The following is a 24176-nucleotide window of genomic DNA, read 5'->3' as shown; positions in this document are numbered from 1 at the left end:
ATATCCAAGATAATAGGGAACTGATTCAAATTTATACCAATAAAAACTATCCCCCAATTGATAAATACAAATCTATCTACCCAAATTCACCAGATTAAGAAAACCAACAAAAAAAGGAAAATGACCTCTTGGTGAATCAGACTAAACATTCTGGTGAATCTGAACCACATCTGCCCAGATCACTGCTTATGCGCACAGGCTTGGACCCCGTAATGCCACTAACAGGCGTCTACTGCCAAAAGAGATCCAACAAAGAGGAAAAGAAATCCTATGCACAAAAATATTTATAGCAAATCTTTTTATAGTAGCAAAGAACTAGAAACTAAGAAAGTGCCCATCTGTTGGGGAACGGCCAAATTATAGCATATGAAATGGAATGTAATATTGCATTGTAACAAATGACGAAACTGAAAGTTTCAGAGAGACCTGGGAAGATCTGTATGAACTGATGCAGAGTAAAGCGAATAGAACCAGGAGAATAATTTATGCATAGCAAAGACAAATAACTTTGAAAGATTTAATAACTTTGATCAATGCAATAGTCAGTGAAGATCCCAGAGGACCCATGATGAATTATATTGCCAACATCCTGACAGAGGACTCAGGGTGCAGATGTAAATAATATTTTTTTGTACACGGCCAATACATGAAGTTGTTTTATTTGATTATGCATATTTGTTAAAGGCGTTTTGTTTTTCTTTTCCAACGGAAGTGGTTGCAGAAAAATATGTTTTTTATTAAAATATAATAATAAAATCTCACATTATCTGCAAGGTAAAAAATTTACCTTAATTATTAATAATTCATTTTTGATCAAATAAGAATGTACTTTATAAACCATAAAGTGCTATATTAATGTATACTATCATGCTGTACCTGAAAGATTTTTGAAAGTCTAACCTTCATAAAACTGAATTATGATCTACAGAAAAACATATTACTATCTTAAAAAGACAAAATTAAGAAGCTGACTCAGTTCACAAAAAGATTCAACACAGGATTTTTTAAAGTAGTAAAATACTTTAGTATGTTTAAGATATTACCTGACTTACTAAAAAAAAAAAAGACAATATAATTTTCTAGCCATGCATTTACTGAGTAAATTGATGCCTGAATCTATATATAGAGAGATGATAATGAAGTAACAGGGCTCTGTTAGTTGCATTAAAATAAAGCTTTCAAAAGTACGAAAATGAAGAGTAAAGAAATAGATTATAAAACCACATTTGACCTACCTTAGCAAGTTACTATCCATGCAAACATGAGCAATCACAGGACTTCACAACTGCAAAGTACCATTAAAAAATACAATCTGCAATTTTTAAAATTCAAGGATGTTTCATACCTTGGAATGCTTGGCCTTTGGAAGTCTGCTGAGAAGCTGAGATTGTCTTCCTGAGACTGATCCTTTCATTAAAAAAAATTATAAAAATAAAGTCGAGGCAGTTCATTTTCAAGTATGGTACTATGTTAATTAGAAACAAATTATAAAACTATAAACATATGGATAAATCATTCACAAAACATTTAATTCTCAACTTTCCAACTACAATTATTTTAAGCTGATAATACCTTAACTTTTTAAAAAAGATCTCAATTAAAAGCAAAAGTAAAGTTGAAGTTTTCATAATTTAAATTTTAGTAAAATACTTTTGTGGAAGTGCCCATTTATACTTTTAGATACTGCCAACAGGAATCGAGAAGCTACGATTATGGATTTATGGCATCCTAAATTCTTAGCTGCTGCTGCTAGATGAAGGCAGAGGCTTCAGGAAAATGATGTCTGAAAATGGAATTTGATTTATGTGGACCAGATGCTAAAATAGAAGAATGAATGAATGACTTGGCCCAGACCGGAATGTACCTACAACTGGCACGCTTCAAAACAGTATTTATTCGCCTAAAAATCTTACAAATCTAAACCCAATTGCTTTAAACTGAAACAGAAGGAGGAGGCCTACATCTGCTTAGTCATCCAGCCTGATACTACACAGAGTAGCTATGACGAACAGCACAGAGGTAGACAAAATTGAAGGAAAAGAACATTAAGTCCATTGCCTCACACTGGGGCATACAAGGGCACAAAACAGAAGGAGCCAAGCACAGTAAAAAACAACAAACTTGAAGGCACAGATACCACCTGAGACTTGTTATGAGGAGACAACCCCACCCCCCCAACTAGAATGTTGCTCTGGAAGAGTATGCCAGATACAGCAGGCATAGAGGGGAGGAAAGTGAGAGAAGGTGGGCAGAACCCTCGAATGTATTTCCAAATGTGTTCACAAGTCAGAAGGAACAGAGGGGGAAGCTTAGTGGAGAGCACTGGGGTGATAGTATCCAGGGAAAGAAACAGAAGTGATGTGGTCACTGGATCATGCTATGGGCTACATCAGACACTGAAGATCTGAATATTGTCAAAGATATAAATCATAGAGGGAATGCTTGGTCAGGTATGGGATGTATTAAATGGGCTGGACAGGAAAAGCCTGGCACTGAGGCTGATGTAACAGTGATAGAAGAACTGAATTTTCCAAACAACTGATGGAGCTTCTTCTCTGCCAAAAACAGAGTGGCTAATAATATCCTAAGCTGCCTTAAAGATAATTTCATCCAGCCAGACAGGGGAACCAATAAGGGGAAAGTCTATTATGGCTCTAATTCTCACCGATAAGGAAGAACTGGTTGCTGAAACAGAAATAAGAAGAATTTTGTGGGCATGTGAAATTATGACAGCAAAAACAGACAATCTGGTGAGTAATCTAGAAGATTTCAAAGGGTTCAGAAGCAGGAAAAGGGAGGATTGCACGAATGTCCAGCGCCCAGTATCCTCTCGGCCCACACAGAGCAACCACATTAGTTTAGCTGCTTATTACTCTCTATTGGGCTCCCAGGCTTCTCCACTCCAATGTCTTCCAGAGAGCTGCCAGAGTGATTTTCCTTAACCACTGGTCTATGTCAATACATCTAGGACAAACCACAAACTCCTCTGGCATTTAAATCTTTCACCTCCCGGTGTCTATTTTTGGTCTCATTATACATTATTCCCTTTCCTGTAAGCCACAGTTCAGCCCAACTGGCCTTATTACTGTCCCTCACAAAAGATACTCCATCTTTTATCTCTATCCTCACTTCTGCCTCTCAGAAGTCCCAGTTTCCTCAAAAGCTCAGTGCAAGGGTCATCTTCTATATAAGACCTTTCCTGATCCCCTAAATGTTAGTACTTCCCCTCTCCCCCCCAAAATAAAATTACCCTATATAGTCTGTATATTTACATGCAGTTTTCCCCTATAGAATATAAGTTCCTTGAGGGCAGGGATTGTTTTATTCTTATCTTTGTATCTGGAGCACCTAAAAGAATGCTTGGCCACCTTAACAAACGCTCATTGACTGATTAAATTTCTAAGAGAGAATTGGCCCAGGAAGGAAGGGAAGTTCTCATAAATGAAATCCTAGACATACCCCCCCCCAAAAAAAAGAATTCTAATGCAGAGGAAAAGGGAAAATCTAAAAAGACTAATGTAGATATACAATGTTTCTTTTTTTGACAGTTAATAGATCAATAGATTACGGCAATGCTAGGTATATAGTTTATTTAGAGTTTAATAAGACGTCTGATAAAGTCCTTTAGTCTTCGGAGTAAGATGTAGACATGTGGGGTAAACATAGTTTTAAACATATGTGCAGACAACAGAAGCAAAGGCAGCTGAAAAAAAATGTGGTGTGGTCCTGCAAAACTGTCATCAAAAGCAATAAAGCTCAGAACAAACTACAGCTGACCAAGAAAATAGAGTACAACAACTAAAGGAGTAGCTACTCTTCTTTTTTTTTTTTTAAACTAAGTGGAGAGAAGATGCAGTATCAAAGACTTCTCTGTTGCTTGCTGTGATGGTACAATAACGGACAACAGAAGACAGGACTACTCAATTCTCATCTTTCTGTCGTCTCCGCTAAGGAGAAGGATCTTTGGACTGGACAGAACCAAAATGCCTAATGATAAAGCTGATGTCCAGAGTGAGTAAGAAGATGGGAAGAGAGGAAGCTAGTGCAGACTTGACATACATGTTTGCCTCACCACTGTCAGTGTGGACTGTAAAGAACAGGAGGGACACCTCAGGATTAGAAGATAAAGGTCTCAGTGTTCAAAGAAGGCAAGAGAACGGGGTCTACAAGGGACTGAGTCTGTTTAACTTAGATTTCTAGCACAATTCTAGGATATACCTTTAAAAGAACAGGTTGTGAACTTTTGGAAAGAGAAGTCATGATCTACAGGGCCACAAGGCCTTTATGAAAACCAGGTCATACCAGACTAACCTTGATGTCTTTTTTGACAATTAGTAGACTGGTAGATGAGGGCAATGCTGGACTTACATTTTATCTAGATTTCCACAAAGCATTTGACAAAAATCTCTTAAAACTGTGGGCACCATGCAGAGATGTGGTCTAGACAATGGCCCAGTTTAAGAGCATCTGAACCTGGTGAAATGGCAGAAATGGGAAGGCAGTCAGGCATAGTCTTGGGTCCATGTGTACGCTGGCTGATAGCAGAAGGGCTCTGGATCTAGGCACAGCCCTGACTTTTAACATGTTTGTTAATGATTTGGATAAAGGCATCAGTAATGTTTATCAAATTTACAGATGATACAAACTTAGGAAGGGATGGCTAAACACTGATGAGGATCAGAATCAAAAAGAGACCAACAAGTCCCAGAAAACTGGGCCATTATCTAATCAGGATGAAATTTAATAGGAATAAACCAAAGGATCATAGAAACAGAGTTTGAGAAACATTTGGAAGCTGCCTAATCCAAACCCCTCATTTTACAGATGAGGAAACTGAGGATCAGAAAGGTGAGATGACCTGGTCAGTTACCCCAAAAGAATGGTAATGGCGGGATATAAACACAGGCTTGCTTAACTCCAAGTCCAGCGCTCTACTGTTCCAAAATGAACTTTGCCAATTTAAGATGGGGAAGACGTGGCTAGATAGTTGTTCTGAAAAAATTATGCTGGTTTTAGAGGACTGCCAGTCTAATGAGTCAACAATATGAAGTGATAGCCAAGGGAGTGAATGGGGCTAAGAGAGTGGTCTGCCCTGGTCCCAGCATCGTTTTCACTTCTGGGCAGCATATTTTATAAAGGACATCAATTAGCTGCAGAATGTACTGAGGAAAGTAACCAGGATAGTGAAGGGAACCAAGATAATGTGTCACATGAGGAGAAATGAAAGGAGCTGGGGTTATTTAGTCTAGAAATTCAGAGGGGACACAATAGTTGTCTTCGTGTATTTCAAAGATTATCATGTGAAGAGGGATTAACGTGGAGCAGTTGGTATAAGTTTGTAGAAGCAAATTAAGTCTTACAAAGGATTGATCCAAAATATGTTTATCATGTTGCTCAAAATAAATAACAGACATGAACTAAGAGAGAAAATGCAGAATTTCCAGACCTTTTTTTTTTGTAGGATTGGGGGAGATGGTGTTTCACTGCGACGAGGACATGGGTCTTTGAGGAACAAAGTGTGGCTCTGATTTCTGGCTCTTACACTTATTTACTGTAGATGACCCAGAGAAAACTCCAAATCTTCTGAGTCTCATTTTCATAACCTTTTTCCTATTACTTGTATCCTCATGGGAGTATTGTGAGGAAAGGGCTTGGTAAACATTAAAGTACTACAGAAGTTATTCTGAAACTATTTTTATTCTGAAACTATTACTTCCACACACAATCCTGACATATAAGTAGCAATAAATGCTGAAATGTTTTGTGCATCATATATAGTGAGAAACAAACACTACCAAATCAAGGACACTCAAAGAAATAACAGCACAAAATTCAGTAGCTTCATCATCAAAATTTAAAAGAAAAAAAGATCACTAAATTCAACTTGAGGTAATTTTATTCCCTTTGGTGCCATCTAGTGGGCTGCAGAAAATCAGTAGCACAAATTTAGGGACTAAAATTGTTCACACATGCACAACATGTTTTGGGGGACAGCCATTTTAAAATGAAATAGTTTTGCTATCAGGTCATTTTGTGAACTTTGAAGTGACTAACATTTTCTGAAGTTTGTTTTAAGGAACCCTAGCTTCAAGATCTCAAAACGTTCTTTAACAGTATCTTCCATTTGAGTATCTTGGGACTCTACTGTGGACAGTATCTTGTTTGGAAATAAACAGAGATAGGATTTCCCAATGGGACTCAAACCGAGGTCTCTATTTCTACTATGCAGACAGACTCCCAAGCTAGATCCTTCCACTTCACGAACATTTAATCCTTGCCGCACTGTGTGAGGCACTCAGGGAGCTACAAGGTTAAGGTAAGCCATGATCCCTATCCCTCACGAAGCTCACAGTAGAGTAGGGAGAAATGACAAATTGACAAATGACCCAAACAGAAGTGGAGTGACACTGCTGCTTGTCCTTCACTTTCAAAGAGGACCAATGACATCACAAAGAGATGTCTTCTTATTTACATGTGAACTGGAGTCCAGTGGGGCAGAGCCGCACAAAATCATCAGCCTCACTCTCTCTTCTGTCCAGTGGCAAGACGAAAGTCAGGCCTCTTAGATGCCTGACCAAGCTCTACGCACTCCCCAGAGCCTCGCTTCTGCCACCTTCATGGCCGCTGGAACAAACAGTTCCCATCCACCCATCCAATTCAGGTAGGGGAAGTCTTCACATGCTCTGGATAGACATCCTGCTAACTCACCAACAGGTCTGAGACCTGTCAGTTATCCTCAACCTGGTTTAGCCTGTCTGCTGAGACAGTTTACCAGGGTGTGGCCACTGCATAAGCTACAGCTTCTTGGAGCCACTGGTGCGTGAAATGCCAGGTGGACACCAGAGGTGATGAGCAGCCCTGAAGAGGGCTCTGCATGCTCCCCCTCCCCCAAGATTAGCTCATCCTCCTTGAACACCCAAATACCCCTACCTTCTCAAAATCCTCTACATTATACAGGTTGTCAGTCCCACACCACTTTGCAACAACTAATTAACCTAAAAGACCTCTCCCTTTCTCTTTTCTAGTAACATGCCATTCTTTTAATGAGTCATTGGAGGAAAGGATTTAGTGATCACTCCAGCAGGACCTTTACTCATTTGGGAAGCAGAGTAGTGTTGAGGCTAATACTGAAATTCTCTAACTTTAAGGTTTACAAAAGGAATTACTTGGCCCAAGAAGGTAAATCAAAGAGTAGCCATTAGCCAGTAGTCATTTTTTTTTAAAGCTATATGCATCAATGGTAAAGGTAAACAGAAATCATAAGAGTAACTCTACATTAGCACTGACATTACCAACTTGAACTATCTGAGCTGCTCAAAGAACGATTAGGAACAAAGGACTTAGAAGGTGGAAGGGACATTAGAAATCATATCTAATCCAGGGGTGGGAACCTGCTGCCTTGAGGTCACAAGTGGCCTTGAAGGTCCTTGGGTGTGGCCTAGAACCTAGAGTTCTTTGATGGAGTCTTTGGACTGAGTCCAAGTTTTACAGAACAAATCCCTTTTATTAAGTGGATTTGCTCTGTCAAGTCTGAATTAGATTAGACTCTAATCTCTTCATTATAAAAATGAGGAAACTGAGGCCTTCAGAGAGGTAATGCGACTTGCTCTGAGTCACATCTGATTCCCCAAAGATTAAGTACTCCCACAAGGTGGACAGTCTTGTGTTTTGGCGATGGGCATTCAACAAATCCTAGCCAACTGTGACAACTGTTAGCAGCAACTAGGTCCTCACAGCAATCCCTAACTGGGATAGCCAAAGAGTTTCTGCCACACAATTAAATGATCCCTGAACCAGTCAGTCAGATTCAACACAACTAAAGCATTTATTTAGCAAACACTATTCAACTAGATCTGTAAATACTTTGGCAACACTGATGCTTTTAATGACTTGGTTTATTCAAACATATTTGCTCTCCCAATGCAGCATTCCTGAAACTAAGGAATGTAAAAAAAAATTTTTTTTTAAACGAACTGGATTATCTAGCCCTTTCTTTACTTTTCTCCTAACAAACTTTCCGTTAACAGTTACTTAAGTACTAAAATGCTCACATAATGTGTTCTGGATGACTAAGGATACCAGAAAGTGGCCTCTAAATATGTTAAGATGCTACTTTCATAGTTCTGAGAGTTCAAACCAAAGAGAAAGTCAATCAGCCCTGACCAGAATCTCTACCTGCTCTCGTTCGACACTCCCCCTCTAGCCTACGGGGGCTTAATCTTTTTTTGTTCTTCTGGATCTCTTTGGCATTCTGGTGAAGCCTATGGAACCATTCTCAGAAGAATGTTAAAAGAATAATATATATAGGATTATAAGGAAAACCATACTGAAATATAGTTTAAAAGTATGAAAGTATTAAAAACAAACACAAGTTCATGGCCCCAGGGTTAAGATTTCATCTAGATACACAAATACCTAAAAAAAAATTTGAGACAAACTCTTGAAATGTTTCCTCTTATATAAAGGAAATACAGACTTTGGGAAACTATGGATTTCACAAATCATCACAGTGAAGTTCTAAGTTCAAAAGAGCCTTTCTATGTCACCCTGTCCATACTATTTGAATTAAAATCACTTCTACAGCATTTCAGACATGTAGTCATCTAGTGTCCCATGAGTGAGACCTGTTTCCTCCTGAGAGATCTCAAGCCACAGCTCCAAGATTTGGGAATATCGTCTATAAACTGAACTAAGTCTGCCACCGCCCCTGGTTCTGCTCTCTGGGGTCAAGTAATACAAAATAAATCGTTCTCCCACATGACAGTCCTTTAATTCTTGAAGACAGTTATCTTGTCTCCCCACTTATGTCTTTTCTTCTCCAAGCTAACCACTCCCCAGTTTTCTTCAACTAACTGAAGAAAACTGATGCAATTCAAGGTTTAAATTGGTAAGCTACTCAACAAAATAACATAATCCGAAGGTCATAGCAAGCCCATAATATGTGCCAGAACGGTATTCACAAGATATGGTTATATGAGAAGATAATACACAGTTTTCATGACAGGCGATTATTCCTGTTGTTTCTCCAGATGTATGTCAAGTGAACTCTGGGATTCAAGAAAAATAATGGCTCCTGCATGGCGATGTAGATCAAGGCTACTTAATTTCTGAACTCGGTATACCTTGTGTTTTGACTTTTGCAGTTCTGTTCTTAGACTAGTACATTCCTTTCTCATCACTTCCAGCTCCTGTTCCAAACCATGGATTTTCAAGTCATTGCTCAACTTTTCTACCTCCCAGTTGGATGAAGGTCGATTTAGATTCCTCATCACTACAAAAAAGAAGCAGCAACAATTTAAGTCATCAGCAAACAGTGCCAACCTCGAAAACAGAACATGACCAGATGTACAGCTGGAAGGGACTGGTGTAGTTATCTCGGCTTAACTTCTTAATTTTACAAATGAAACTATAGCTCTGAGAAATGAGGTGACTTCGATAAGGTCACAAAACGAGAAGCAGCAAGGCCAAGATTTAAGCCGTGCCGGGACTCCAAGTGCAATGTTCTTTCACCATACCACTAACTGGAAAACATGTCTCAAAGATCTCATGGTACTGAAGAGCAGTAGTATACCTGGTCCAAAAAGACAGGCAATCTAACAACTCTTTTGCTTTTACGATTTATTTTATGATTTTTCCCTTCAGCAGATATTCTTCATTATGTTCTAATTAGGGGATGGAGCGTGCCCTTGGAGCCAGAGTGGGATTAAACAATTTGTCATGGGTAAACACAGCTGACTATAGTTTCAAGATAAAAGTTAACTTTTCATCCTGTTTAAAATTCTACATTATCATGGTGAAAATCCATTAAAATTTTCCAATCAGCTTGTCTAGCCTACTCTGTAAGCCTCTAGCACCACCATTGTGCCTCCAGTGTTGAAACCCAGTGGAGGATGCTGCACGCCCCGCCCCCCCCTCGCCCACACCACCCTAGAGCACAAGCATCCCTGCGTGGACTGAATCAAAGGCGGAGACTTGCAGAGACTCTCACAGCCCTAGTCCGTCAAGGGCAGGACCCGTTTCATCCAATGACTTTCTAGGTCCACCCTAGGTTGATTTCAATAACTGGGCAGTGATTCATACCTTCTTCCCATTCTGTAATCAATCATTCTACTCTGTGCTCCCTCTCTCCATACACACCAGAGGCCTTCTTCCATTCTGTAGAGAACAGGGAGGTGCATGGCCATCTGGTTTTCCTAGCTCTCATTGTCCTACCAAGACGAATGATCTCTTCTCTCTCTCTCTCTCTCTCTCTCTCTCTCTCTCTCTCTCTCTCTCTCTCCTCTCTCACAAACACACACACACACACACTCACATATCATACACACACTCATACAAACACACATACATACAGCTATTATTTCTGGGAGGAAAGAACAGCACAATTTGTGTTAAATATTAGCACTATACAAAAATTAAATGGGGATACAATGAATATGTCAACTAACATAAGTTTTATGTAAAATCTAAGGAAAAAGAAAAATTAAGCAAAAATATCCTCCACTGTGACTGGATCTGACAATGTAATCCACAATATCCTAGATTCAAATTCAGAGACCACATAGCCCAACCCCAGCCCCTCGCCTTACAGATGTAAGGGCCAATGGCTCACTTGAGGCCAGCTGGGGCACAAGGATCCAAACCGTCTTCCCTGGCCCCTCTGACTGGCCTTTTCCAAGAGCAGTTAAAGAGGCTGTCAATGCCCAAGAGCCGCACCACCAGGGGTCGGGCTGCTGCTTCTTACCTTGCTGAGTCTCCACCTCGGTCCGGAGCTGGAGGAGCTCAACTTCTTTAGTCTGTAGCTGTTCATTTAATGCTTTTAAAGATTCAGAATTGTCTTTATTCTAAGGAAAAAAGACAAGACTACATGTATAAAAACCATACCTTGGCAATCTCTTAGTTTCCAAAAAGGTATTAGAAAAAAAAAAGTTGTATTTTAGTCTTTTGATAAGTAGGCAGGCCAAGAAGTTTAGCTGTCAAAAATTTACATGTTTTCTTTCCTTATTTAGGATATTCTCTATTCGCTGAATTTTCTTATTGATAATATCAAATACCTGATGTCCTCATTGAATTTTAGAAGTTTATCTTTCATTCCAAGGTCATTCCTTTTTAAAAAAAAATTAAAAAATTAATGCCAGCCGTATTTGAAAACTAAAGCCCTTCACTTATTCAGTCTTAATTTCTTCAGGAAATTACATTATATTTACACTATTTTTTGGTTACACTATAACCTACAATATTCTCAAAAACCTATTAATCTATTTTTAGTATCTGTTTTTATAACAGAAAAAACCTGAAAGAAAATTTAACATGTTTTAAGAATCTTTTTAAAAACTCAGATTGGCAGAGGTGAGAATAGTCATTTGCATTCGGCTAATCTCACTCCATTTCTCAAAAGGACTTACCATTTTATCCAATTTGCTTTTCAAATTATCTCTGTCTAGGCAGACCTCCCGATAAGCATGATAGGCCTTGTTTACTTGTTCTCGTCCTACAGAGCTTGTTTCTTCATCTAATCGGTTTTCAAGAAGCTAAATACAGAAGAATAGGGGGAAAAACTCAAGAATTTATACTACTTAATGAGGTTTTAATTTATCTAAAGCTCTGATTACCTCAAAATTTTCAGTTTAGGGGGAAAAATGTTAAAGGATAATTGGATTAAAGTTCCATGTTTTATTTTACTAAGTCAATCCATACTAAGAGAATTTTAAAAGAACAAAATACAAAAGGAAAGTGTCAACCTCTTGCTAGGAAGAATATCTCCACAATAAAATTCTCTTTGAATGCTAACTCTTTAAATTAAAGCAGCAATCAAGAAGAAACATTTGTACAATTCAATTCAGCAAATATTAATTTAATTTGATGAGAGAATAGACTGACCAATTTTTTTGGGCTTGCTTCAACTTATTCAGGCCATTAACATGTGAGTAGTAGGAAAATGCCACGTAAAGGAATACTTAACTCAAGAGAATACATATTGTGAAAGCTGGCTATTAAAGCACATTTCTACATACTAAACCAGATTTTCCCACTAACCTATTATAAATTGAAGTCATGTTGTCTTTGAAAAGTTGAATCCTAAAGGTGTTTTCACGTAAATTCAAGTTTTAAAAATCAACTTTCTAAAGAAATATGCTAATTTTCTATAAATTCATAATTCTAAAAACCAGTCCTCAGATGTAAATGCCAGTAGGGTTTGTTATTTTTTTTTTTAATTGGCACAGTTACTTAGGCTTAAGTAATCAGTCTAGATTTTTTTAAAAATCACTTAATTTCTAGCAAGTCCCTTCCAAGATTTTACAGGAAGATAACAGAGCTCTGATTGATTGAACAATATATTCTAACACTTTGTGGAAGATGTTGACTTTTGGAAATGGAAATGGCAAGATTAAAAACTCAGAAAGAGGCAGATTCAAAACATTACAGTAAATTAATATTGAGAAGCACATATCCTAAAACCAAAGCCCAGTGGACCTAAAAATTCTTAACATACACCTTAATATATATTGAATCAGTTTCATCATTTATAAATACAGAAATGGCAGGCTTTTATGAAATATTTTACAACATATACACTCATACATATAGACCATAAAGTTGTCATTGATATACATTCCCCAAAATAGAACCACAATAACAGAACCTTAAGACTAAACTCTAGGAAAAATTAAGAACACACCCATCAGATGAGGGCCATGCCTAAATTCTCAGTGGCTCCTGCCTCCTACCTAAACATTGGCGGGCTTTCCTTCAATTGTACCTAATTTGCCTTTGTAACAGATAAAAATCCCTGTTCTCTATTAGCATTCTGTATTACAAAATAAAGGTTTTACACACACCTAAAGAAACTACTGCAACAGGAGAAACAAGAACATGATGCGTGAGGTTTATACTTAAGAGGAAGGAAGGAAGACACAGAAAAGAATGTAAGATGTTGGTGGCAACACTGATGTGAATATCTGCGTGAAAGAGATCACAGACCCATTTCAGTATGAATACATATTTAAAATATATTCCACCAAAAATACTTCACGATTCTATAATATACAGTGAGTGTCACCTTATAAGCAGCACCCAGTGAATGTTAAGGTGGCCTCAGTTGAGAAGACTTGGCTTCAAGTACTGCTTCGAATAAGCAAACAGATTCTTAAGACCCGGGGAAGTGGATGATGCCATCAATGCCCAGAGTTGATCTGCAGATAAATGCAGATAAATTCCACACCCAGAATTACCCACACCAAAAAAATCCTAGCTTCTAGCCTAAAGAAAAAAAGGCAAGAAATAGAAGCCAGCCCTCCAAAGAAACTTCCATAGCAGCCAAATGGAAGAGGCTTCACTCTTCATAACTGTAAGTCAGAGAAGAGTTACTGCCCTCCCTGTAGGTAAAGGGCATTTCCTCACCAGGAATTCCTTACCCCAATAAAATCTGAACTCCCTATCACTTCTAGTTTGGGCAAAGAAAGAGGGTAGACAGACTATTATTCTTTAGTAATTCAAGTATTTTAAAGTTTCACGTAATATAGTATGACACTAAAACAGGGCAAGCAAAATACCTTTTCTTCCAGAAATCGTATTCTTTTCTTTAAGAGGGAATTCTCCTTCTCTGAATCTTTAAGTCTCTTTTTGATGTCCTCATATGCTGTGACAAGGGCAAAATGGGAAGCCATAGACTCATCCCCTGCATAGATTGACACAGGAGTGATGGTATCTCTCCTCTGAGTCTTTTCATGGTTCAGAATACAGATGTCATCTTCAATTAGTGCATCCATGATAGCTGTTTAAAAGAAAAAACAGAAATAAATATATATGGTATGTATATATATCTGTGAGTATGTATGCATGTGTATGTGTGTGTGTGTGTGTATAAAAAAACTTTACCACAAGAAAACCAACCTTGCATCAGGTAAATACCGAAGACTTTATTTTAGTCACAATTCTTAAATTTTACAAACAAAGTGTTATCAACTCAGTGAAATTCAATTTTCCCTATTATGATAAAACCAAAATAAAATGAGTCCATATTTTAACCTTTCTCATTACTGCCATTTTTGAGGATCAGAAAACTAAGTCTCTAAATTTATAAATCTGAAGACCTGTTTGGTTTTTTTTGGGGGGGCAGTTGGAATTAAGTGACTTGCCCACGGTCACACAGCTAGTAAGTATTATGTGTCTGAAACTGGATTTGAACTCAGGTTCTCCTGACTCCAGGCCCATGCTCTATCCACTGTGCCACCTAGCTGCCCCTGAAGACCTGTTTTTAATTCAACTTAAGTTACCACGATAGAGGCTTTTATATGGCTCCACAACAAGGACCTCCCACGAAATCCAGCTCCTTACTTGGTGTACTGACAATTCAATTTAACAAGTATTCACTGCACCTGTTCTCCATAGCAATCCCTTCCATTCCTTTGGGCTGCCCATCACACTGTTCCAATCTACAATGCACACAGCTGCCAAAGTAATCTTCCTAAAGCACACCCACGCTGTCTCTGAAGTTCTCAAAGCTTCAGTGGTTCCCAGCCTCCTTGGGGATAAGAAGAAAACATTTCAGCTTGGCCTGCCCTGAAGACACTTTGCTGTGGCTCTCGCCTACCTTTCCAGACTTATTCCCTATGATTTCCCTTCTCGCTCTGTGGTCCATCTGCATAGCAAAGCACTCCAGAGACAGCACGCAGGGTTGGCTGTTTCCTGTGCCTTTGTACAGACCATCTTGAATGCCCAGAACATACCCCTTCCTCCCCACTTGCCTCCTAGCATCCTCAGCTTCTGTCAAGTCTCCAAGGAAATTTTTTACAATAAAGCCACTGATGATCAGGGCTTCTTCACTTCTGATGTGTCCTAGCCCCCTCTGGATATCAGGCTGGTGATGCTTATGGACCCCTTCTCAGAATACTGTTTTTTAACAAGTATCACAAAAGATATCAGATTGAAATTAGGTTATCAAATACTTTTTAAAAAACCAAGTGCACTAACTGTTAGTGCAGAAGACTAGTCCTAGGTGTTTGTCCCTCGCCTGTGCTCTAGGTATCACTGAAAATCTTACATTGTCTCAGAAGGCTATCCACTCCCTGAGGGTAAGATTATTTTTTTAAGAAATGTTTTTTGGTTTTCTATTTCCAGAGCCTATGGCAACGTTTTTCATATAGAAGGTGCTTAGCAAATGCTTATGGAATGAAAACAAGAGGATGTCTCCTGGTATGGGGCATACCAAGATAAACTCCACTCTCTAACTTCACGAGTTTCCAAGCCAGCACAGGAGGTTAGGCTGAGATTGAGGCCTCACTGACATTCCACCAGGACATGAGAAAGAATGCAGTAACTGCTAAGGGAAGGCCACAAGGTGTTCCAGGTACAGAGGAGGAGACTGAAGCTGGCAGCGTGGGAAAAACGGGCAATCTGGAGACAGAAGGCGATAGATGGCATCCCACAACTGCCACCTGACAGCTTGCTTTATCCTGAGTAGGCCCCTTCTCCACTCTGGGCCTGTTTCTTCATATCTAAAATGAAAGGGCTGAGCGAGATGACCTCTGAGGTCCATTCTAAATCTATGATCCTAGAATGAGAAAAGGATTCAAGGATGAAGTATCTTCTAAGCTAGGCTGGGATGGGATTTTGACATGGGCTGTGGAAGGGTATTTATTACTTTAGCATGGTACAGAAGAAAGAATACTGAATGTGGAGTCAAAACTCCTAGCTATTAGAAATGTCAATTCTGCTACTTCTTAATAGCATGACTATGGACAAATCATTTAACTCTTCTGAGCTTCACTTTCCTCACATGTAGGGCAGCTAAAGTGCTGCCGGTGACTGCACCGGCCCTCTCTCACTCAAATCCAATTCCCTTGCATGTCATGGCCCTCTTCAAGAATGAAGAGCAACAGTGTCTGTGAGTAGAAAACAGGAGCTGCCCCACTGGGGACCCAACTAGAACTGGCCAATTGAGCAACACAACCAACCAACCTTCCTGGCTAGCTTCTTTCCTTCCCTCCCTCCCCCCTTCTTTCTTTCTTTCCATTCCCTCAGTCCACACAGGGTACCAAACCCTTACCAGGGTACTCTGCCCAAAGGAATGTAAATTTTGATCCCAGAAACCTTTTTTTATTCTACAGGACCCTGCCTAACAGACAAATCACTCAAGCTCTCCAAGACTGGCCAACAACAGCTCCCAGGCCAAGCCCCACTAGGTCAGGGTTTGGACCCAGATTGGCTCAGAGTGAATGTAAACAGCAACTGTTTAAGTCTGGCCAGAAAGCCAGAGGGTGTTTCCCTCCTAGACTGATTTTTTAAAAATTAGGTAAAGAGGCCAGGCTCAGCCTCATTTCAGACTTAGCCTTAATCACTGAATGGGCGTTACCTCAGTCAAATTGAGATGCATTAAAAACCTTAGTTAAAAAGGCCAAGGTCTCCCACTGCCTCCAGAGCTATCTGCATTCCTTCAGATCTACACCTCGCCACTAGACCTAGATGGCTCTGGAGGAGAAAGTGAGGCTGGTGACTTTGCACAGTCCTCTCTCACTTAAATCCAATTCACTCGAAAGTCAAGGCATCACCTTCCTGACGTCATCATCCTCTTTCAGAACAAAGGACCAACAATAACAGGTGGCACAGTAAACAGACAATGGGCCTGGAGTCAGGAAGATCTGAGTTCAAATCTATCCTCAGACACGTACTAGCTCTGTGACCCTGGACAAGTCACTTAATCCTGCTCGCCTCAGTTTCCTTATCTATAAAATAAGTTGAAGAAGGAAATGGCAAACCACATATCTTTGCCAAGAAAACCCTATGGCTAACATCCACGTGGTCACATAGAGTCAGGCATGCCTGAGCAAATTCCTCATACGTACAATGATAATACTGATCCAATCACACAGGGCTGTTCTAATTCAGAAACTTTGTTAAACTGCAAAGCTTCATATATAAACATGAGGTAAGATTCATGGAATTACTATTTTAATAACTGACTGATACAGAGCCTTTAAGATTTGTAAAGCACTTTACGTACATTACCTTGCTAAACAAGCAATTTGAAGAAAAAATAATATTACTAAAGGCAATAAGACAGGATATATTAAAGGAATGACAAATAGTATATACTTTGGCTAGAGGCTAGGATGTGTGCAGAAGGAGACTGGTTAGATAGATCAGGATCCGATTATGGAGGGCCATGAATACCAAGATAAGGAGTTCAGACTTTTTTTCTGCAGGGAGAGTCATTGCAGGATGGTATAGGAAAGTGCATGAACTTGGAGTCCGGAGAACTCTAGGTGGAACTCCAGCTTCTACCTTATGAACTGTGTGACCCCTGTAAGAAAGATTTTAAGGGGTTAGGCTTCCACAGTGGATAAGAAATTCCAAGATCTTGTGGACAGTCCCTCAACCAATCAGAAGGTACTCCAAACTTTTCTATAAACAACTAGTTCTTAAGAAAGAGCCCTAGAGGCTAAACCGGTTGCAACCAGCTTGCTTAATAAGCTTATTGAATATGAACTGACACACCCCAAGGGCGGAAATAACATAGGACCCATTAAGTGGGCGGAGTTAACAGAACATGGACAAACACTCCACAGGCTATCCAGGAAGGGTGTAACTCAGATGAACTAGACCAATAGGAGCCCTGATGGGTGGAGTATGGATCTTATTAAGGTTTAAAAGTTCTACCACTGAACCAGTGCCCACATGCTACTAAAGTATGTTGTGCCCGCTTCTCGTGGAAGCATAATAAAGACTTTACTCACTCACTGTAGTAGATTTTTGTTTCAGATTTTTCTAACAACCCCCACCAAGTCATTAACCCCTTTCAGCATAGCACCTTTCTCACAAGATTAGCAGGCTCAAATGAATTATATTGTATGCAAAATGTTTTGCAAAACTTAAAACACAATATAAATGTCAAGCTCTTTCTGAGTCAAGAAGCGCATGTCAGAACTAAGCATTAGGAAGATTAAACTGGCAGCAGTGAAAAGGATGCATTAAAGGCTGGAGAGACCACAGGCAAGAAGACAGCTGGGAGATAACTGAAATAGTTTGAAGGGAGAGGAAATGCAAGCTTAGACTGGCCAGTGGAATGAGAAAAGGAAAAAAAGAGAGATGAGATAAACAGATGAGGCCTGATAATAAATTAGCAGTGTGTGGGGAGAGGAAAGAGTTAGAGATTTTAAGGTTTCCAGACTGACAACAGAATGATGGTTCCGCTGGGGCTGAGACCTTTGTCCCAATTTGGGCCCCACAGAAAATTCTCTTACTTGATCAAGGAAGCCTCTAAAGGTATAATCCCATCAACTGGCCCCCACACCCAATTCTCTATTACCCTTAACCTAGCCCAGCCCTCCTGCCACTGGCTACTTCCCACCCCTGACCCAATCTAGACCCCATTCTATACCTCTCGAGTCACTCCCATCAAGATTCTTCCTAAATCCCTCCCATAGTCTTTCTGTACATAAGGTCTATCTTGTCTCCATTAAGGTGCTCAGATTCTTAAGAGTCTAGCTAAAGGTTCCGATTCCTTAAGAGTCTGGTCAATATGGTGGATCTTTAATAATCCTTGTCTTTGGCTGTAAGAAGGCTTGGGTTGAATTCATTTTGGCAAGACTCCTGTGTTGTGATTTATGCTAGCCCCCTTAAAGTTCTAGACCTCAACAGTTCCTCGAAGAAACAGGAGCACAGGTAAATCACTGTTGGAGAGAGGGAAGGAGTGGTGAACCCCTTTCTACAATTCTCCAGACAAATTCTCTCCCCTTCTATGTTGTCTATGCCTTGGCTCCCTGGACAAAGAATTCTCTTCCTTCTTAGGCTTCTCCAAGAATTCTCCCTCTGGGCTTTGGCCTGTCTGAACACTTTTCTTAGAGACTGGGGGGCTCTAAGTTTTCGTTAACCCCTTAATAGTTATCTATTTTCCTCCTACCTCACGGCCTACAATGGAATCCAGGCTCTCTTTTATCAAGATGGTAAAATGGTTAATGATACTCCCCACTTGGCCTACTCTTGTATATTGCAGAGCTCCCCAACATATTATGTATAGGCCCTGCCAAATTAGTGGCAGCCCCTTAGTGAACCTCCAGTCAGGGAAACTTCCATTCTCTTGGTTTGGTTACAAGGTAACCTGCATACCCTGGGTCTCCTCAGCAAATAGCCCTTCTGGCCCTTTTCCTCTGGCTCTGCTCCCTCTAAAGAGACACAATTCTGACAGGAAATAAAAAGGGCAAGTGCTCTGACAGGGAAATTGTGGGTACACAGCAGTCATGAATCAACACAGATTTTTTTTTAAAAGGCATGTACAAAGTAAACAGGAAAGAAGATCAGGTAAATCAAGATGAATACAAAAGCACCACATTGAACTATGGCTCAGAATCACCCAGGCTGACCCCGGGCTTAAGATATTGGGGGGGGTGGGGGAAAGGGGAAGTCAGAAGAAAAAAGGAGCTGCTCAAAGTAGATAGAATGATAATGGATAATGGGGACAGTGGAGTGCTGCTCAACTCTTATTTTGGTTCTGCCCAGGATACTGATCTTGGGACTGAAAAACACAGAATCAGAAAGACAAAATAGAGAGCTAGCTGACAGCCAAGCACAGCACAAGGGAAACAGCACCTCCCCTTCACGCTCAGCTAGGATTCAGTTCACATCCCAGATCCATGGCTTTAGACAAATCAGGGAACCTCCTGGGTTTTAATTCATTTCATCTAGAGGGGGCTGAAAGCTACATGGCCTCTGAGGTTTCTGCCAGCACTGGAGCTGTGATCTGATAAGGAGACAGTAAATTAGGCAGTTGCCCTTGTGGAGTTTCAATTCACTTGGCCTGGATTAAACCTCTGAATCACTAATGGTGATTTCCACAGGATCGCAGAGAAGGGAAGTTACCAAAGGATGAGAGGAGGGCAACTGTTTAAGTTTAAGAAATAGTGGAAGGGGCGGGGAGAGGCTAGAGGGAGAGGCCTCTGCAAAATGCAAGCCAGGTGATACACTGTTCGGTTTGCTCTTAGAGATAAATGGGCAGACAATGTAAAGAAGCAAATTTTAGTTTGATCTAAGTCCTCGACAGTCAGAACTGCCTGAAAGTGGAATGGGCCATCTTGAGAAGTAGTTAATGGGGGCTTCCCCCCTCCTTGGGTGTCTCCAAACAAAGGCAAGATGACTATCTGGGGTGCATGTCGGAAATGGAAATTTTGTTCAGCTACTTGTTGAACCAGAAGGGATATTAGTGCCCACCTAACTCAAACTCTAAAATACAGTCTGACAAGCAAAATGAATACTGATGCCCCCGCCCCAAATCCTTTGATTCACAGGGAATGTTAATCTACTGTGAGAAATCAAAGAGTTAAGTTTCCACATAAATAGATAAGAAATTAGCACAGACAGGCTAACTTCTGGGGGTGGGGTGGGGTGATAACACAATTCTAGGCACATAATGTATGTCAGGGGTGGGGCACATAAGGAAGATTGTAATCCAGAAGGGTTAGGACCAATCCTGATCCAGAAGGGAGGAGTTAGGCAATTACTGACTATAAAGCTTGCTCTGGCTTCTTTTACTGAGCACATTTCTCTCCTTCCAAGGAGATGTGCCCACTTCTCTCGAGAATCGAAAGGACGCACTTCAACCTCTTTAATAAAAAGTTTTTGAGACACCAGTCTTTGGAACTGAGTATGGGTTCATCTTTATAACATCTACCATTAATATACTACTATTTTATATGATTTTACTTTCAGTAGATCATTTATCAATTTATTACAATGAGACCTAAATTAGAATTTATTATTAAATAACTTCAACATTGAAGAACTGGTTAATATAACCTACAGTACTCCAACTACTCCCCTCTAGATCACTGCCTTTGGCATAGCAGAGTGGCTGCTTAGCTTAATGAAACTATGAGCTATGCTGTCCATGGTTACTCAAGATGGCCAGGTCATAGTGGAAAGTTCAGACAAAAGTCTATCCAGTGGAGAAGGAAATGGCAAACCACTCCAGTATCTTTGCCAAGAAAACCCCACGGATAGTACTAAAACGATAAAATAAATGATAGTGGAAGATCAGCCCCTTGAGTTGGAGGTGTCCAATAAACTAGTGGGGAAGAGTTGAGGACAACTACAAGTAGCTCTAATACTAAAGAAGCTGCTGGGCCAAAGCCAAAAGGAAGTTCAGCTGCACATGTGTCTGCCAATGAAAGGAAAGTCTGATGCTGCAAAGATCAATATTGCATGGGAACCTGGAATGTAAGATATGGGAACCAAGATAAGCTGGATGTGGTCAAACAGGAGATGGAAAGTTTAAACGTTAACATTGTGGGTGTCAGTGAACTTAAATGGATGGGAATGGGTGAATTTCGTTCAGGTGATCACTACATATGCTACTGCGGGCAAGAATTCCTTAGGAGAAATGGAGTAGCCCTCATAGTCAATAAAAGGGTGAGAAAAGCAGTAGTGGGGTAGAATCTCAAAGATGACAGAAGGATAGATATCTTTTTGAATTCAAGGCAAACTGTTTAACATAACAGTAATACAAGTCTATGCTCCAACCACTGAAGCCAAAGTTGATCAATTCTATGAAGAATTACACCTTCTACAAATGATTTTTAAAAAAAGACATTACATTCATCACGGGGGATTGGCATGCTAAAGCAGAAAATCAAAAGGCAACTGGAATAACAGGCAAGTTTGGCCTTGGAGTACAAACTGAAGCAGGGCAGAAACTAACAGAGTTTGGTCAGAATAACTTGCTGGTGATAGCAGGCGCTCTCTTCCACCACCCCAAAGCCGACTCTACACATGGAAGTCACCAGATGGTCAGTATCACAAGCAGACTGATTATGTACTTTGCTGCCAAAGGTGGAGAAGCTCAACACAGTCAGTTAAAACAAGATCTGCGGCTGACTGGGGCTCAGATCATGAGCTGGTTAATGCAAAATTCAGGCTTAAATGGAAGAAAGTAAGGAAAACCATCAGACCACATATGTGTGACCTAAATAACACTCCTTATGAATGTGAGGTGGAAGTGATGAATAGATTGAAGGGATTAGATCTGGTATACAGAGTGCCTGAAGAAGTATGGATCGAGGTTTGCAATATTGTACAGGAGACAACAACAAAAACACCCCAAAGAAAAAGAAGAGCAAGACAGCAAAATGGCTCTCTGAGGAGGCTTCACAAATAGCTGAGGAAAGAAGAGAAGGGAAAGAGATACCCAGCTGAATGCAGAATTTCAGAGAACAGCGAGGAGAGATAAGCAGCTTTCTTTAACTAAGTAATGGAACAGAATCAAATAGAAGAAAACAACAGAATGGAAAGATGAGATCTCTTCAAGAAAATTAGAGCTAGAGACCTGGAGCTGACTGTGGTTCAGACCACGATCATCTTATTGTAAAACATCAACAATGTCAGATATGCAAACAACCTGACTTTCATGGCAGAAAGTGAAGAGTAAAAAGAAGTCTCTTGATGAGGGTGAAAGAGTGCAAAAGCTGGCTTGAATCTTAACACTGAAAAAACTAAGATCATGCCAACTGGTCCCATCACTTCCTCACAAATAGAGAGAGGAGAAATGGACACAGTGTCAGATTTTATACTCTTGGGCTCAGAGATCACCACAGACAGCAACTGCAGCCATGAAACTAAAAGACATTTGCTCATCGGAAGAAAAGCTGTGGCAAATCTGGATAGTCTATTAAAAACCAGAGACATCACCTTGCCAACAAAGGTCCACACAGTCAAAGCTATGGTTTTTTCAGTAGCAATATGTGGCTATGAAAGTTGGACTATAAGGAAAGTGGATTGCCACAGAATTGAAGCTTTCAAATTGTGATGCTGGAAACTTTTGACAGTCCCTTGGACAGCAAGGAGATCAAATCAATACTTAAAGAAATTAATTCAGGCTGTTCACTGGAAGGTCAAATACTGAAGCTAAAGATTAAGTACTTTGGCCACATAATGAGAAAAGAGGATTCATTGGAAAAGATCCTGATGTTGGGAAAGACTGAAGGCAAAAGGAGAAGGCAGAGATGAGATGGATAACATGCTGGAAGCAACATGAGCTTAGACAGATCAGGACATAGAGGATAGAAGGGCCTAGTGTGAAGGGACACAGTGGAGAACAGAAGGGCCTAGCATGAAGGGACATAGTGGAGGACAGAAGGGCCTAGCATGAAGGGACACAGTAGAGGATAGAAGGGCCTAAACAACAATAACTCAAAATACTTAGCCTCATGACAAGATTCACAGAGTTTTCTATTATTTAAGTCAAGCTGGCTCATATACTTTAAAATGCATTTCCTTAGTGTTTACAGTGTATTGAAAACCCCCTGAAGTAGTAAGTTGATTAGATTTTTCCAAATTATACAATATTTCAGAATTCTAAAGGAGAATTTTATTGAGGGAAGGGCAGAGGAGCTAATTTTTCAACAACAAAAAAACCTTCACAATTTGGAACTATGCCCAAAGGGCTACAAAAATGTGTGTACCCTTTGATCCAGCAATAGCACTTCTAGGGCTATATCTGAAAGAGATCAAACAAATGGAAAAAGGACCCACATGTACAAAAATATTCATAGCAGCTCTTTCTGTGGTGGCAAAGAATTGGAAATTGAGAGGATGCCCATCAATTGAGGAATGGCTGAGCAAGTTGTGGTATATGAATGTAATGGAATACTACTGTGCTATAAGAAATGATGAACAGGGTGACTTTGGAAAACCTGGAAAGACTTATATAGTCTGATGCTGAGTGAAGTGAGCAGAAGCAAGAGGACTCTGGACACAATAACAGCCATGTTATGCAATGACTAATATTGTTAAACTGAACCCTTCTCAGCATTACAAGGATCTAAGACATCTCCAGAGGCTTCGGGATGGAAAATGCTGTCCACACCCAAAGAAAGAACTATGGAAGTCAAATCGCTATCACTTATTTTTACCTTCTGTTGAGGTTTGTTTCATCTTTCTGATGGTTCCTCCTATTGGTTTTAATTTTTACTTACAACTTCACTAATGTGAAAATGTGTTTAACGGCTATGTAAATGTAAAGCCTATCTCAGATTGTACACCATACTGGGGAGGGTGGGGGGGAGGAAGGGGGAGAAAAATTTTCAACTCAAAAGCATATGGAAGTGATTGCTGATAAATCAAAATAAATTAATAAAATTTTAAAAAAAGAAATAGTAGTTATAAGAAGGAACTCCCCTACAGTGTCAGAG

The 24176-nt window shown here is 39.9% G+C and overlaps 1 protein-coding gene across 6 annotated transcripts in view; it reads right to left on the bottom strand.

Annotated features, from left to right (window-relative positions):
- The window catches only part of AZI2 (5-azacytidine induced 2), a 39424-nt gene that overhangs the window by 10485 nt on the left and 4763 nt on the right, over positions 1-24176 (bottom strand). For 4 of the 6 annotated variants that reach the window (XM_020993299.2, XM_020993300.2, XM_020993302.2 and 1 more), the window contains exons 2-6: positions 13551-13771; positions 11403-11528; positions 10742-10841; positions 9123-9271; positions 1346-1407 (exon numbers count right to left, since the gene is read on the bottom strand). In XM_020993299.2, the coding sequence (XP_020848958.1) occupies positions 1346-1407; positions 9123-9271; positions 10742-10841; positions 11403-11528; positions 13551-13766 (653 nt within the window). In that variant the 5' untranslated portion in view covers positions 13767-13771. Of the gene's footprint in view, positions 1-1345; positions 1408-9122; positions 9272-10741; positions 10842-11402; positions 11529-13550; positions 13772-17091; positions 17309-24176 lie in introns of those variants that run through there. The other 2 variants (XM_020993301.2, XM_020993298.2) reach the window with 2 other exon arrangements.

This window comes from Phascolarctos cinereus, unplaced genomic scaffold (assembly GCF_003287225.1).
Source record: "Phascolarctos cinereus isolate Bilbo 61053 unplaced genomic scaffold, phaCin_HiC Scaffold_1;HRSCAF=81, whole genome shotgun sequence".
NCBI lineage: Eukaryota > Metazoa > Chordata > Mammalia > Diprotodontia > Phascolarctidae > Phascolarctos > Phascolarctos cinereus.
This window is presented reverse-complemented; position numbering and strand designations above follow the sequence as displayed.